This window comes from Hemicordylus capensis, chromosome 17 (genome assembly GCF_027244095.1).
Source record: "Hemicordylus capensis ecotype Gifberg chromosome 17, rHemCap1.1.pri, whole genome shotgun sequence".
Classification (NCBI taxonomy): domain Eukaryota; kingdom Metazoa; phylum Chordata; class Lepidosauria; order Squamata; family Cordylidae; genus Hemicordylus; species Hemicordylus capensis.
Genome location: NC_069673.1, coordinates 15,979,539 through 15,995,502, shown reverse-complemented (window position 1 = coordinate 15,995,502; position 15,964 = coordinate 15,979,539). Strand labels below are relative to the sequence as shown.

General features: G+C 55.9%; 2 protein-coding genes across 10 annotated transcripts in view; one reads left to right on the top strand and one right to left on the bottom strand.

Annotated features, from left to right (window-relative positions):
• Positions 1 to 5,453, top strand: part of STRBP (spermatid perinuclear RNA binding protein) — a 48,901-nt gene extending 43,448 nt beyond the window's left edge. For 4 of the 9 annotated variants that reach the window (XM_053281648.1, XM_053281645.1, XM_053281647.1 and 1 more), the window contains exon 18: positions 5,283 to 5,452. In XM_053281648.1, the coding sequence (XP_053137623.1) occupies positions 5,283 to 5,377 (95 nt within the window). In that variant the 3' untranslated portion in view covers positions 5,378 to 5,452. Of the gene's footprint in view, positions 1 to 2,251; positions 2,773 to 5,282 lie in introns of those variants that run through there. The other 5 variants (XM_053281653.1, XM_053281654.1, XM_053281651.1 and 2 more) reach the window with 2 other exon arrangements.
• A 6,078-nt stretch (positions 5,454 to 11,531) lies between these two features.
• The window catches only part of RABGAP1 (RAB GTPase activating protein 1), a 48,830-nt gene continuing 44,397 nt past the window's right edge, over positions 11,532 to 15,964 (bottom strand). Inside the window, exons 23-26 of the mRNA XM_053281644.1 lie at positions 15,574 to 15,657; positions 15,417 to 15,488; positions 13,957 to 14,154; positions 11,532 to 13,265 (exon numbers count right to left, since the gene is read on the bottom strand). Coding sequence (XP_053137619.1) covers positions 13,143 to 13,265; positions 13,957 to 14,154; positions 15,417 to 15,488; positions 15,574 to 15,657 — 477 coding nt within the window. The 3' untranslated portion in view covers positions 11,532 to 13,142. The remainder of the gene's footprint in view (positions 13,266 to 13,956; positions 14,155 to 15,416; positions 15,489 to 15,573; positions 15,658 to 15,964) is intronic.

Here is a 15,964-nt window from a genome sequence, read left to right as displayed (position 1 = left end):
CAGTGGCTCCCCTTCCCACGTGGCACTCGGGGGAACCTTGTCGTGTCTCTCTCGAAGGCTGCCCACTTCGTGGTTCTCGTTCTGGTTGGAGTTGCTTCTCTCTCTCTTTCTCTCTCTTGTGTGTTTTGGCTTTGCCTGCCTGTGGAAGGGCTGCTTGCTCTAACTGCCTGTTCCCCCCCCCCCCCATACCAAGGTGGAGCCCCTTCCTCGTGCCTGAGTGGTGGTCCTCCTCCTCCTCCTCCTCCTCCCCCTTACAGCCAACTTGTGCTCCATTCAAAGCACGCCGAAGGGCCAAAAGCCAGAAACCGTGCAGGCTGCTGGCCTGGATTCTCCCCGCCGACCTTCCCCTCTTTTTGAGAGCTGCCTGGTCCTTGCTGGCCGCTGCTTGCCCCTTCTCCCTGGCGGCCACCTTTCTGGGGACCAGCGTTTGGCCCCGTGTGTGCGTGTGTGTGCCCCACCCCAGGGGGAGCCCTGGCTGCCGGGAATCCCCACGTCCTGCCCCACCACTCTCCTCCCGGCTGGGCTTTGAGCCTGAGCATCGCAGAAGCCGGTGCGGATGGAGCCCAGGCCGGGTGGTGCAAGCCGTGCCATGTGTGGACCCTCCCTCCTGGGGAGGCGGGTCTGCAGGGCGCCCGGCTTGCTCTCCTCCCCACACGCAGGGGTGGGCAGGCTCACAAGATGCTCAGCTGAGCCTGTGGCTCCCCCCCCCCAACCGCCCCATCTCACCCAGTTAATTGGCATTACAGCTGGCTCTTGGGATGACTTTGAATGTAGTTTTATGCAGCAACGAGGGCAGAGCCATTTGGAGTCAGGGGTGCCCTGCAGGGCCACCCCGCCGGGAGTTGGGGAGCCCAGGCCCGAGCTGCCCCTTCAGCAGGCGTCCCCAAACTGCCGTCTGCCCCAGAGCGATGAATTGGGCTAGTTGGGGGCCCCCGTGAAGCCCAAATGCCCCCTCCAAGGGGAGGCTGCCCACTGTCTCTCCCACTCTCTCTGGCCCCCTTGGTGGAGGGGTCAGCCACTGCGGCCACTGGATTGTTCTGGAAGGGGAGGTGGGGTAGGAGTGGGCCCCGCTCTCCAGGGCCCCGGACTTGGGATTCTTTCCCAGCCCGGCCTGGGAGAGGCTGCCAGAACGAGCCAGCGGCTGCTGCTTCCCTGGGCAGGGCGGCTACCGCGTCCGGCCCCTGGTCGATCCAGCCCAGCCCGTTTACTCTGGCAGCATCTCTTAGGCAGGAGCCTTTCCCAGCCCTACCGGGAGACGCTGCCAGGGATGGCGCTTGGGACCTTCTGCCAGCAAGCGGGCGGATGCTCGGCCCCTGGGCTGTGAGCCTTCCTCAGCCCTCCCTCCCTCCCCCGCCGTGCCCGATGTGGTCCCCTTGCCCCATCGCACATTTTTAGTCCCTGAACTCCTGCTTGGGTGGCCCCTGGCCCATCGCTGACTCCAAAGGCTCCTGTTGGGAATGCTGCCCTCCTTCTCTGCATAAAGAGTTCTCACTGTTTTGGTTTCCTTTTAAGTGTCTGGTTGGTTGTGGTGCAGAGTTTTGGGGCGAAAGTGCTCCTCCTGGCTGTAAGGTGCCCCTGTTTCTCTCTCTTTCTTCTCCCCCCCCCCCCACCACACCCCGCCCTTCTCTCTCTGCCTCCGTGAAGCTGTTTGCATGTTGGGGAAGTTTCACTCTGATCATCCCGACCCTTCTGGAATACCTGCTGTTGCTGCTTTCTGATTTCTAAAACAGACGCGTAGGCGAAAAGACCTAGAGACCTTCAACCAGGAACGCGTTTCTGCTGTTGTGTTTTAAAAAACCGACAAGCACCTACGCACGCTTTTTTTGTGAGGCCACAAGAATGTTAACACAACCCTGGAATTAGGCAGGGAAAGGCGCTCCAAGCCGTCTCCCAGTTTCCCAGAAATTGCCGCTTTGGATTGGCGTCCCAGTATCTGCCTTGAGGCCCGTCCCGGGGTGAACTGTGCGGCCCTCTTGTGAACCCACCCTGGCCCAGCTTGGCCATGTGTGCCCAGGTTTTTGAGACTCCCCTCCAAATGGGAACTGCTTGCCACCCCTCGCTCTCGTAGGTGCCTGTCCGGATGGGGAGGGCGGGGCCTTGTGGGGGGCAGCCTCGGCCCCCGGGCACCCTGGCCGCTCTGAGCTCACAAAGCCAGACCGGCTAGCCGTTATTTAGATTTCTCGATTTCAAGTCCTGCCTTTCTCAGACTGTCCAACTCATCCGGAGTCCTCTTGGTTTCTTCTCTCTGTAGGTCTGCCCAAGAGAATGCTTCTGTTGCCCGTTATGAAGCTGCCCCCTTACCCAGTGCCCCACTATTCCTTCTTTTAGCCATGGGCTGCCACCAAACCCCCTGTGACTGACCACCACAGTTCAGAATGTTAGAAGCAAGCGAGAGAGAGGCCGGCAGGCAGGCGGACCCCTTTGCCCGCCCGCCTTCTAAGCCCCCGGTTTTCCTTTGAACACATACTTGAGCAAAACCATTTGTAAAGAGACGTCTTTTCCTACTTTTTTATTTTAACAAATTGCAAATTTAGTTCTCTAAAACTTGAAGAAACAAACAATGGTCTGTGAAAATGGTTACCTCATTTTTTTTTTTTTTTTGGTTCTTTTCCAAAATAACTTATACCAGCCTTCTGTTATAGGGAAGAAACTTAGATGCTTAAAACTTTGTTTTAAATGACGTATCCGAATTATGTAAAATTTAAAAACTTGTGAAGGATGTATAGAGTATAAAAGCGCTGATCACAAAATAAAACCAGTTTTTGCTGTAAATGGAGAGAGTTCGCCTGTTTCCTCACCCAGAGCCCTGGGCTTAGTTGATTGTCTTAGACCTCGGAATGTGTCGGGTAGTGATTTTTAAAAGAACCAGAGCACCAAATATATATCCTTTTCTGCTTTGAAAAGAGAAAAAAACCCAAGTCTACTTAGCCTTGTAAATGCAAAGGCATTTCAACCAATATAAATGGCGCCCCGTTCCATACCAGTGAGACTAAAGATATGTCTTAGCATTTGTTCAGAGGCAGGGATTTTGGTGGCTGAATTTTGCCCATCATGAGATGCTCCCGTCATTCTTGGGAGCGTACAGGTCTGTCTGCTCGCAACACATGCTTCTTTGCATCTGGAATCGGAGCATGGCTGTGCATCTCCATGTCTTTCTCACAAGTAGACAAGTGATTAAACCCTTCTCCAGTTCGGATTTCTGACCCTGGATTTCCCTGAATTGAAACTGTAAGGTAGGAACAGGACACTCCTTTAACTTCTTAAGGAATCAGGAAAAGAAAATATACGGAGTGTTGTGAATTCCGTTTTCTGAGTGCAGGGGCAGATGCTAACCACATCAAAGTCTCTGGCGTTTAGTACAGTGCCTGGTGAAACCAGTTACCTAATTAAGGACATTCTCTGACAAACTGAGAGCTCTGTGATTTAATAAGGGAAACTTGCAGTCAAGTCAGCAGGACTCGGCAAAGATTCCAAAGTGATTTTTCTCTCTCTCTAAAAAGAAGCCAACTTCCCAGATAAACCAGTTCAACCCACACCAGTTCTTGTGGCCTCTTCCACTCCCTCCTGGATTTTGTAGCACATTGGTGGTTCTCTTTCGGAGCAAAAACGGGAGGGTTCTCCTTTCCCATCCCCGTTCCCGTCACCCCCAAGCCTGGTGCAATTCTAAGAATCTAAAGCAGCAACACAGTTCCCCATGAAAACTTGCTACCTCCTCGATTGTCCTGGTCTCGTCCAGTGCTGCTGTGGAAAGTTGGACGTTTCAGCCATAGGCCAGTAGTACCCTTCCGCTTGACTTTGCAATTCTTAATGTGCTGGATATTCCTGGGTGCACGATTCCTCCACTTTCAGATCTGGGAAAGGGAGCTCTTGCTGCTGTTCTTGGGAGCTTTTTTAAAAAGTTGGGAGCGGCAGGGATGGGGGGGGGGAACTTGAAGCTGGGGGGATAACGATGGTTGTTAAAGCACCACCTGCACAAAGACACCAGCATTGCTGCAGCTTTTTCCTCTTAAAAGGCCACCCACTTGTGGCGTATTTGAGAATACCACCTGGAGGATGCCTTTAATCTGCTCTGCTCTCCTGAACCTTGGCAGCTGCTGAGAAGGGCCCGTGGCCCATCTAGCCCGGGCTTGTCTACACTGACGGGCAGAGCTCTCAGATAACCGGGGCGGAGGAGTTTCTTGGCCAGCCTTCCTGGGGGATGCCAAGACCTGGTGGGCCTTTCTGCCCTCGAGTGGCAGCCCCTGCCTCCTTGAGACGGCTTCAAAGTGGGCCTTGGAGGAGTTGGGGGCGGGGGGAGGGGGAGCCACCCCGCGTGTTCAGCCTCCTTCGAGGAAGAGCAACCAGCAAGCAGCTTTCTATGCCTGCAGTCTGCCTCTTCCCTCTGCAGCTCTTGCTTGGGGGTCAGGGGCAGTGGTGCTTTAAGAAACGGTGGTTCAGGGGAGAGGCAAGGGTGCTGTTAGCCACCCCCTGAATTGGTGCAGTGGAAACCCCTTTTCTCCCCCCCACCCCCCAAAAAAAAGTGGGGGAGGAGATCAGGCTGGGATGCCTTGAGACTGACTGCAGGGTTGAACCTCCTTTGACTTTCTTGCTGGCCTATGGATGAAAGGAAGCAGCCATCAAAGCCCTGGAAGAGCATGCCTGGGCCCAGAAGATGATAAAAATTTCTATGCAATTGGCAGCTTGATAAATTGGGGGCTCTCTCTCTCTCTCTCTCTCTTTGCTGATGTGCCATGAGCTCCTTCCAACTGATCCAATCCACCCCAAATCGCTTTGGGTTGCTCTCTGCTGGCGTGACGAGGATTCGCTCACCAGAGAGCAGCTCTTTCCGGCCAGCCTGGCTCACTGCGGGCGCAATGCTCTCTTCCACCGTGATGGCAGTCATTTCCAGTAATTGATATGAAGTCATCCCCCCCCCACCCCTCCATTTATTTTTTGTCATGTCGGGAGTTACTAACCACGTTGTAACCTGCCCTGTTCCTGCATATTTTACATTTCTCTGCTTTTCTGAAACCCTTTAATAAGCTGTCGGTTCCTTGTTTGGATACAGATACGGTGTCTCTAAAAGGGGTTTCTGGAGGCTGGGCTAGTGGAGGCTGAGTCCATACTTCTCTCTCTCTCTCTCTCAGAAAGAAAAAGGGCCCCAAACTGTCCCCTTGCAATGAAAACCCCACTTACAGCTTGAAAGAGCAGAGAAATTTTAAGTGGCCTCCGGGCATCGTGGCTGAGCATTAACCTGCCGTTTTTTTCTCTCCTTGCCTCTCTGCTCTTTCTCTCCGCTGTAGGTGGCTTTTTCATTGACAGCCATTACCGCCATCCTCTTGAACTCGCTCCTTTTATCATTCACTTGGGCCCTCAAGATTTCTTCTCTGACTTCTAGAGCAAGCCGGTTAGGCGCTTCGAAAACAGCCTCTTCACCAATGACTTTTCAAAGCCAACGGGGGGCTGGGAGGGAGGGGGAGGGAGGGAGGGAAGCCCTCTGTGGTCAGAACGGGACACTGGTTTCCTTTTCAAAAAAAGAAGAAGAAAAAGAAAAAAAGTTTGTTTATATTATTTTTTTATTCCTTCCTTTCCGGAACTCTCAAAAGCAATAGCCTCCTCCATCCCGCTGGGCTCAGACCCACAGCAATAGATGTACATACAGGTCCCTGGGCTGCTTCTGCTTCTGCACGGAGGGAGGGGCGGAGGTCAGCTAGTCTGCTCTGCTCTGGGCTCTTGACGAAAAGGACTCGGAGGACTAGAGTGACGGGAGGCTGCAGGAAAGCACGTCACCTCCCCTCCATCCTCCCAGGAACCTGGGGGAAAGGTGTGCCAGCTTCCAGCCATGCCCGCAGTGGGGTGGCTGCCTTGGCACCATTCCAGTGGCGAATGGGCTTCCTTGCCTGGAAGGGCTGTGTCTGGTGGGGCAGGATCCTCCCAGGAATAGTCCCTACAAAGTCTGAGAGCTGATAAGGAGAGGGGAACTTGGAGGCTGCAGCTTAACTCTGGTGGATCTGCTGGGGAAAAGAATTGGCTGTCCTGTCTGCAATGCGGGTCTCCCTCGGGGGAGTCGCGCCCTTCTGGAATGACAGGGGGGGAGAGCACAGCTGGATTCTTGGGCGGCCCCCAGCAGAACCTGGGGTGGGGGAAGAGCCCAGGGGGTCCTGCCTTTCATTGCCAGCAGAGGTGGCGGGGGAACCTTTGCCAGGTAATCAGTCCTGGGCAGGTGGGCGGCCAATTCCACCCCCCTGTGCTCTGGACTCCTCTGGGCGGCAGGCAGCACTGGTTGCATAGCACAACCAGAAAGGCCATGGCCGGAACAAGGTAAGCCCTTCTACTGGAGGCCTGGAGCATCCTTCTGTTGCTGCCTGCCAGCCCTGCTGCACCTTCGTCTGTGCGCACGCCCGTGTCGGGTTTTCCTCCTGTAAAACGGAATATAAATGGGAAGGGGGTGGGGTGGGGCAGCAATAATAGCTTCTAAGGGTGACTCTTCTCCATGTTGCCAACTTCTTGTTCCTTTCACTAACTATTTATTGTATTTATTTGGTAAGGAAAGACCAAACAACTATATTATTTTTTTTAGTTTCTCACACAAGAAATTATCCTTAAGGAAAACGTTTGTCTGTTGTCTTTAATCCTGTTGCCGTCCACTTGGATCATGGGCTCGTGCAGGTAGCAGCCTCCTACCTGAGACTCCTCAGCTGGAGAAGACACAACTGAGTTGGGGACCTACTTAGATGCAGCATTGCCCTGCCTGGCTAAGAGATGCCTGAGCCCCGCAGCATTACACACACACACACCCCGTGACACGGTCCCATATGTTAGCCGAAATTAGCATGATGCAAGACAAGAGCCTGCATTGCTTCAGAGGTGTTGATCAACACAGAAGGAATCAGAATACCAAGGAGGTTTTTCAAAGTGGGGTTAAGCACCTCCAGACTTACGAGACGCATGTAGATTCTGGCGCACAAATTTGGTGAATTGTTGTTCTCAAAAACCTGTCCCACAAAATCACAGCAGAGAATACAGAAGGAACCGGAATGAGTACAATTTCACCAAGATGGGAACCTTGCAATAGGTTGGTTTTGGTGCACAATGCCTGGGCATTTCTGTGCAAGTTTGAGAAACTGGCAGGTCAACATTGCTTGAGAAGGAATTGGATCAGGCAGGAGATTTTTCCTGGGGTTGTTGGGGACATCTGCACCTGTTTACTTTTGTGTTGCAAATTGCTAAGAATTGCAAAAAAGAGACACCAAATTTGTGCCCTAATATCCTGTTTATACAGAAAAGTTAAGCCCACTGGCAACAAGCTTAATGGAATATGGAAGCTGCTTGCTATCTCTCCTCATGGCAGTGAATTCCATAGGAAGCTGCCATAGACTGAGTCAGACCCTTAGTCCATCTAGTTCAGTATTCACAGACTGGCAACGGCTTCTCCAAGGCTGCAGACAGGAAACTCTCCCAGCCCTCTCTTGGAGATGCTGCCAGGGTGGGAACTTGGAACCTTCTGCTCTTCCCAGGACAGCTCCATCCCCTAATAAGGGGAATCTCTTGCAGGGCTCACACTTCTGGTCTCCCATTCATATGTAACCAGGGTGGACCCTGCTTAGCTAAGGGGACCAGTCATGCTGGCTACCACAAGACCAGCTCTCCTCCCTTCCAGAAGTTTGAAAAGTCCTATTTTTCCAGTTTTAGGAAGAGCATGACTCATCCCCCTCAGATCTTTTGGGGATGCACCTATAAGCAACCAACTACCACCTGCTCACTGCAGGACATATGCAAGAGCTTGAACCAACAGAGCTGCCTTTAGTAGCATCAGAAGAGCCCACAACCGAAAGGAAACTAAGGTTTTCCCCTCAACTTCTTAACTGATGCTTTAGGTGATGGGTTTTTCTGGTGGGGTTTCCTTTTAGACTTATTACAGTCAATCTACAGGGATCAGGTTATAAATAGGGCAAATTAATTCCTCTCGCTGGAGGAGAGGGTGGTGTGGGGAACAGGCGCCCAACTCCACATTAATCAGTTGGTAGCGGAAGCAAGACATTAAAACGGTTTATTAATATTTGCGGGGGTGGGGGCTCTGTGGGAGCAGAGAGAGAGAGGACGGTGCACTGGGGCTTTATTTTTAAACGCTGGGTTTATTTTAAAAATGTACAGCTATAACATGAGACACCACCTGTTCTGCATGATTTGGTGGAGAGAAAGCTTGTGTTCAGATGGCTTGGGAATATACACAGCTTCTGGGAAAGTATGCATGCATATACCACACACCCACTCTTAATGCTCCTGCCCTTGCAAACATCTGCAGTTTTAAGGAGGCTTCTGAAGGGCAACCCTCCCCCCTTTGGGCAGAGAAGTCCAACCCTACGCTCTCCCCTCATGGTCAGGGCAGCGGTGTCTGCCATGGGAATGGGGCTCCTCACTCAACATGGCTCTCTGCTCGTCAAGGTAGGAGGCCCTAGAGATCGGCAAGCCGGGCTACGGGTGGCGCCAGAGAAGTGGGCGGCGCCAGAGAAGTGGACGGCTCGTGGGACGCTATACAACGTTGGCTGTCCCAGGGAGGGGCTCTTGAGAGGGCCCGTGAGGGTCGCTGGGCCAGCTGAAGAATGGGCATGTTGCAGAGGGGGCATGCTTGCCCTCTTCCCTGTGCCTGACACGCCAGGAACGCTGGCCAAGAGAGCGTCCTGGAGCAGACAGGCGGTGAAAAGGGTTGGGGTTAGGGTTGACCACCTCCCAGCATGGTGTGTGATGGTCAGCTGAATCCGGTCTGCACACCTTTGGCCATCAGTTGCGACTGGACCACAGCTCCCATCCGCTCCAACCCCAGTGGTCAGGGATGATGGGAGTTGTAGTCCAATGATAGCCAGAGGGCCGATCCCGGTTCCAGCAAGGCACCACGAGAGGCAGAGTTGCCGCCTTTCCGCCTCGCTTCCCCTCCTTCCTGGCGGCGTCTAACTTGCCAGGAGATGTGATGTTGGGCCTACTCATTGAGCTCAAGATCAAGGCCTTCCTGATTAAGTTCTACTGGGAAAGGGATTGAAACGAGAACTGCTAGTCAGGCTCTTCTACACATCTACTTGGGGATCCTGTGCAGTTCTGGGCCTTGCGCCTTAAAAGATGTTGCAAAGCAAGGAACGGCCCCTATGAGGCAAGACTACACCTAGCCCGGGACTGTCTACACCAGGGCTGCTCAACTTTAGTCCTCCTGCAGATGTTGGCCTAAAATCCCCAAATTCTTGGCGCTGAAGACAACCGCCTGGTTTTTCACAGCAGTCTCCTCTTGCTTTTTGGAAAGCCAGTTTAAGCTCTCTGTTGTCAGGGGACCCCCCTACACTGCCGCCACCACCGATTCCAGCAACCATATTTACCCAACTGAAAGACAACTCTGAATTGAAGACAAGCCCTTGACAACAGAGAGCTTGAATTGGCTTTCCAGAAAGCTAGAGGAGACTGCTGTGAAAAACCAGGCGGTTGTCTTCAGCGCCAAGAACCTGGCCTTCTACCTCGAGCTCACAGTTTCCCCTCTCGGTGGTAACTATGCAGACCTGATGAAGATCAGACCACGGGCTGAGACGGAGACTGCGTCCGCCTACTCGGGCGGCAGGGAAGTCCAGGGGAGGCGGGGAGAGGGCGAGCCAAGAAGCCGCCGCCAGTGGGGACCAGACATGGCATTTCGTGGGTGAGCAACTGGCATGGTAATAAAAGGAAGAGCTGGATGGCGAAGGGAGACCCAGGAGGGGGAAGAACTTCAGGGTGGGCTCTGCAGGTGTGCACCCCAACGGGGAAGGAGCCGGTTAGACAAGCAACACCGATTCCTGGCCTGCCATGCCAGGGTGGGTGAGCCCTCCTTGCCGAGAGGCGTCTTGCGGGCCAGTTTCCACAGCTGCTTTCTCCATGCAGTGAAGTCATCGCCTGCGAGGGGACGCTTGCCACTGCATTCCACAACACTGACACGCAACTTGCAAGGGCTCCAGGTTAGGACTCCAACCAAAACAGGAACTCGCCCTCCAAGCAGAACCGAGAAAAACCGCCACCCGCGCTCTTCAGAGTCTTAGTGGGGCTGAACAGGAGGCTCTCTGGGGCCGCAGGAAGCTATTTGGGGGCTGGCGGACAGACCCGCTGCTGGGCTTTGGGGAGCCTTTGGCTCCTCCGGGACTCTCTCACAAGAGCAGGTCAAAGCGCCCAAGCCCACGGATGTTGGCTGACGGAGGGAAATCACTTGGCTGGTGGCTGCACCAACGGGGTGAGGTTTCAGGTTGCGCAGGACCAACGGAGGAGAACTCAATCTAGTGCCCAGAGGCAGGGGAGGGGCTCACAACCAGCCTGGCTCAGCTCCCCCTTGCCTTCCCTTGGCGTGTCCATGACACCTCGTGGTCAAGTCCAAGGGAGCAGGCCCTCTTGCTCGTGGGCCTTGAGAGCCTGGGTCCCCCTCCCCATTCCTGAAAGACCCCAAGTGGGCTGCTGGGGTGGGGTCTGCTGCTGGCTGGCTGCCCTCCCACCCACCCACCCTTAGAAAAGCTGAGGCCACAGGCAGCCCATGTCTCCCCACAGCCTCTCCTGCCTTGAGTGGAGGATTCCTGAGCTCTTCTTAGGTGGCTCCATCTACAGGGAAGTGGTGGGTGGGACCCAACAGGCTTCTAAGCAATGAGTCACCATGCAGACCCAGCAGCAGCAGCGTTTCCAGAAGGGCTCACGCCCCCAAGATGCCCGGGGGGCTCTCCAGTCCATGGGGAGAGCCGTCTCCGTCAAGAGGGCGGGGGCAAAGGGTGGCATGAGGGGGGCCCCCTCCACGTGCCAGCAGGGACTCGGTTCCTCCCTCCGGCTGAAGCTAGGAGGGCTGCAGCTCCTTCCTCGGCTGAGCACCACCTCTGCAGCCCAACTGTGGCCTTGGCGGGGTCAGGGCCCAAAGCCATCCAACTGCTGGCCAGCGAGCGGCCAGCTGCTCTTCCTAACCCCTCGAGCACCCCCGCTCCGGCCTCCCAAGAAATCAGCACAGGCTGCGGGAGGCAGACGGAGCGTGGATGATTCGGCAGAGGCATCCGTTTCCCTGGCCCCTAAACCCGACCCGCTGCCCGTCACACCACCCTGGAGGATAAATAGCAGCTTCTCACTGGCCGGGGCACAGATTCAGCCGACGGCCTTGGCCAAATCTCTGCTGCTGCTGCGGCTGCCCGCGTCACACGGGCTCCAACTACGACCAAGGATTCAAGAGAGCCAGCCCTGTGGGCCAAGGGCCATCCTGGCTGAGGGATGATGGGAGCTGCAGCCCCACAAGTCTGAGAAACCCTGGGCTAGGGAGTGCGAGGGAGACGGCAAGCAGGGCAAGACGACGGCCACCGCCACCAGCACTTGCCCGGCAACCTCTGGACACCGCAAACAATGACACCCCGGAGTGTTTCCCAAGGAAAAGATGAACGGGTTGTCTTGAGCGGCCGCAGGCGTTGAGACCGTTTTGCGCGCGCGCACACTTGTGGGTCCGCCCCGTCCCCGCATAAACGCACAAAATACTGAGCAGCGCTGCCGCTAGAAGTGGAATAAAATCAACCAAAGAGTAATACAATGTTACTAGTTTATATATATATCTATATATCTATATCTCAATCCAGAAGATCTACACACTGCCAACTATTCTATTACAATGTCCACACGCCTATTGTTGATGGAGTTACAGCATTTTTTGGTATTAAACAATAAAGATAATTCATGTACACAGTTAAGGAAGGGGCGGGGTGGGTGGGGAGAGGCCATGAGCGCCCGGGCAGGGCCTGGCCTGGCCTCTGGCCGCCTCCGGCTGCATTAGTCTGGCCAACCAGGGAGGGAAAGGAGAAGGAGAAGAAGAAGAAGAAGAAGAAAACAAGGTAGAAATACAAATATCTTTATATACAAACCAGTGCTCTCCTCGTCATCAGCTTATACTCACACGCTGCACACACAGTTATCGGCTGATACAATAGATATTTGGGCATAGCACAAACCAGTATAAATAAAATAAAAAAGGTGCAAAAACTTCCATTCTACAGCTTTTCTGGTGAGAAGTTACGGACAAGTCGAGCGCTCGGAAATCCAAGCAGCGTTTAGTACCTACTGGCGCAGCTACACGAAGCAGGGGGAGTTGGGGGGGGCTGGGGGGAGGAAACCCCAACGGAAAAAAACAGCCCAGCCCCGGAGACACCAAAACGCGCCGCCGGGGGAGAGCCCGCCCAATGCCAACGGAGTCTCTCGGCCACGGCTTCTGCCTTTCCCTGCCTCTGCTTCCTTCCCTCGTCCCCATCTATGTGCAAAAACTAACAAGACGCAGCTCAGAGAGGAATACAAATTGAGGCCCCCCCCCCCAAAAAAGTCGTGTCAGTACAGTAGGAAGCCGTTTCCCGGCATGGGGACTGCAGTGGCGCGGGGGGCCTTCTATGGCTCTGAACCAGAACGAGGTGTAAAAACGGAGCCTGCTGCGAGAGATTAGCATTATTCCCACCCCAGGGAGGGAGGTTGCGAGAGCGAGGCACTCCCCTGCAAGCAGCCGGGCTTCATGTCCAGAGAAAGAGGAACGACAGACTCCCCCAGAGTTGCATAGAGTTGACGAGTGGCAGGACGCGGACACAGGGACACAGGCCAGGGGGCGCGCCCAGGTGGGGGTGGGTGGGGTCTGTCCTGGAAGGGGATGGGGCGCGATCGGCACCCGCTGCAGGGAGAGAAGGGAACCTAGTCTCTGGCACTGGAGTAACTTCTTCTTAAGAGGACTCTTTTTTTTCTTTTCTTTTTCTCCTTTCAAATAAAACATTTAAAAAGTTACAACGGTAAAAAAAGCTCCCATCTGTAAACTTAACAGGTTAGAGGTTTTGGTGAGTTTCCGTACCTACGCCTGCGCAAGGCTCCCGCCAGGCTGTAGAATGGAGTGATTGCTCCAGAAGAGCCGCCGGCCGGTCGGTCGTCCTGCTGGTCGGTCTACAGCTACACCCCCAGTTAAATAATCAGTAGTATGAAGACCCCGCGTCACGCGACAAGCCTGGCACTCGCCCGGGGCGCCCGGCTGCCGCCACTGACCTGTGGAAAAGCCCCAACATGCGCTGTGGTTCTAGAATCTATGTACACTCTGGTCCTCTCTCCCGCGGGGCGGCTGGGCCAGGAAGGCCACGGAAGGCAGCAGGGGGGCGGGCAGGCGGGCCGCCCCTTCAGCACGTCTCTTTCCCTTGCACGCCGGTCGCCGTCTTGATGGAGCTCAGCGTTCGGTTGAACCAGGTCTTGCGGGAGGCCTGCACCTCGCTCAGCGCCTGACCCAAGTGGTGCTCCAGGTCCTAAGAGGAGGAGGCAAAGGGATGCACGTCACCCCTGGAGGCAAGGCCCTGCCCTCCACACGCAGGCCAGCTGCACTTCACCCGTCTCCCCTGACGGCTGCAAAGGCCGAGAGCAGGCACACGGATTGCCAAGGGGGGCAAAACAGCCTCCCTCCCACCCGAAGATCCTGCAAATTTCTTATTGGTCCATTCATTTCCACAGGAATTTGCCAGAGATTTGGGGTGGGAGGGTGGGGTGGGGTGGGGGGGGGTTGATATCTATGACTACAAATCAAGAAACAGATGTATCCGCTTCCCAAACAACAAAACTGGGTAGCGTGGGAAGTGGGGTGGGCAGGATCGCCCCTCCGGCTTCTTCCCACAAGAAGAGCTGCTCAGTTCAGTTCATTACGATCACAAACCAGTCCAAAAGAGCGGGTCTTCTTGTGGTCACAACCATGAGTTGCCCCCTTTGCTAAGTAGGGCCTGTCCTGGTTTGCAGATCTGAATGGGAGACAGCATCTGTAAAATATTCCCCTGAGGGGATGATGGGAAGGCCGCCCTGGGAAGAGCCTCTGCCTGCAGCAAGCAGCTCCTGGAGCTCCTGCCCCACACACTGCTCCCTTTAAGCCCTGGCCTGGAGCCTTTCCCCTGGAGAGTGGGGTGGAAGCAGGGAGCGCCCCCTTCCCTTCGCCACACCCCTCTCCGCTACCTGGATCTTGCACTCCGCCTCCACCAGCTGCAGCTTGGTCTGGGCCAGCTCCAGCTCCATCTCCCGCAACTGGTTCTTCAGGGCCTCCTTCTCCTCGTCCGTCTCCTCCTCGGAGCCCTCCCGGGCAGTGCTGACCACCTTCACGCGCCCCTCCTGGCTGAAGAGCTCCCTGCAGCGCTCACACTCGTCCACCTTTTGCTGGAGCCATGAACACAAGAGCCTGAGCCCCGGCCGCCCTCTCTGCCCACTGCGGGTGCAGAGCCCATCACCCCCCCGCAAAGAAACCCGCCCACCTGGGCTCAGCTCTGCCCTGACCGGGCCTTCCATAGCCAGTCCCATCCTGCGGCCGTGCGTGGTCCAGATCGCCGCCTACTGCAGTGCCAAGCTGTGACCCCCGTCACCCTCCGCCCTAGCTGTGGTCCACGCTGGAGGAGGCCCGTCCGAACCCTCTGCTCCCGCCCAGGGCACTGTTCCCTCTAAGGCCCGAGGTCCGCTCCGTTCACTTTAGACCCCGCTCGGGTGGAATCTGGAAGGCCCCCCTCTGGATGCACAGGGTGCGCACACACTGCCTTGATCCTGCTGGCGCCCAGAACAGAACTCATTCTGCACAGAGAGGCAAACCATTAGCGGGACCCACAGGCTCCGGTTTTCTCCTCCTGCTAACATAGGAAGGACCAGCCTTCCCACCTCCCGCCTGTGGGAGAGAAAACACAACCCACCAGCTCCCAGGCGGCCCTGCCTCCTCAGCCCAGGACGACTCCAGGCCCCCGGCCCTCTCCTGCCTTCCGCTGTTTGCACAGACAGCTGGCTTGGGGCCACAGCCGTACTGACAGGCTCCAGCCTCCCTTTTGTTCACACATGCAAAGGGTGTGGACGTGGGAAGGGAGTAGAAGGGAGTCCAGGATCGCGGGGGGGGGGGGGAGAGGAGGGGCTTCTGGTTCACCCCTGAGTCACGCTGGCAGAAGCTCTCCCAGGCACAAACCCTGGTCTGGACTTTTAAAGCATGGCCCCCGCCTTTCTTTTCTGCAGCCCAGGAGGAGAGCAGGGGTCCTTCTGCACCGACCACACCCGGTGACCAATCTACTAGGACGCCGGCCAATATTTAGAGACCGCTTTTGAACAAGAGTTCCCAGAGCGGTTGACAGAGATCTACCTAAATCACTAAGATGGCTCCCTGTCCCCCAAAGGGCTCACAATCTGAAAAAGAAACCAAAGAGAGACCCCAGCAACAGCCCCTGGAGGGATGCAGTGCCCGGGATGGAGAGGGCCAGTGGCTCTCCCTCTGCTCAATGGAGAGAATCGCCACACTATAAGGGGGCCTCTTGGCCCAGTTAGGACGGTCAACCCAGGGAAGGAACCGGGCCGTGAGGTCCCCAATGGGGCCACAGGCTGCCCTCATCAGCAGCGCAAGGAACCCTTTGCCCCACCCCGGGCTCAAGCACCCCAGCCGAGGCCCTCACCTGGATCTTCTCAATTTCGGCCTTATTGGCGGCCTGCTGCTTCTCCAGCCTCTCGCTCAGTTGGGAGCAGATCTGCCGAGAGAGGGAGAGGAGGTCCGCGGGCAGCCAACACTCCGGAGCCCGCCGTGCCCGAGACCCAGAGGCTGCTGGCACTCACCTGCTTGTAATCCCCGATGATGGAGCTGTTCTTCTTGATCTCCGACTCGGCCTTGTCCAGCTCCCGGCGGCACATACCTTTCAGCTGCGGCAGGAAGGGAGTGGGAGGGAGCATTCACACGCGGCCCCGAGACCCTAACCCTAACCCCGAGACTTTGGCTGGGCATGATGGGAGTTGCAGTCCACACCACCTGGGAATCCCTGCTCTGGGGGACACTGCCCGAGACCCAGCCAGCCTCTTCCAGACCCCAAGGAGACCCCCCCCAAAGGTGTGCTCCAGAAAGGGGGGGCCTTGTGATCCAGTCCACAGGGACTCGGTGCCCATTTGCCCTTGCGATGCCTCTCCGGGAAACTGGTCTTGTGGAAAGGGGCCCCACCGGTTGCAGCCCTGG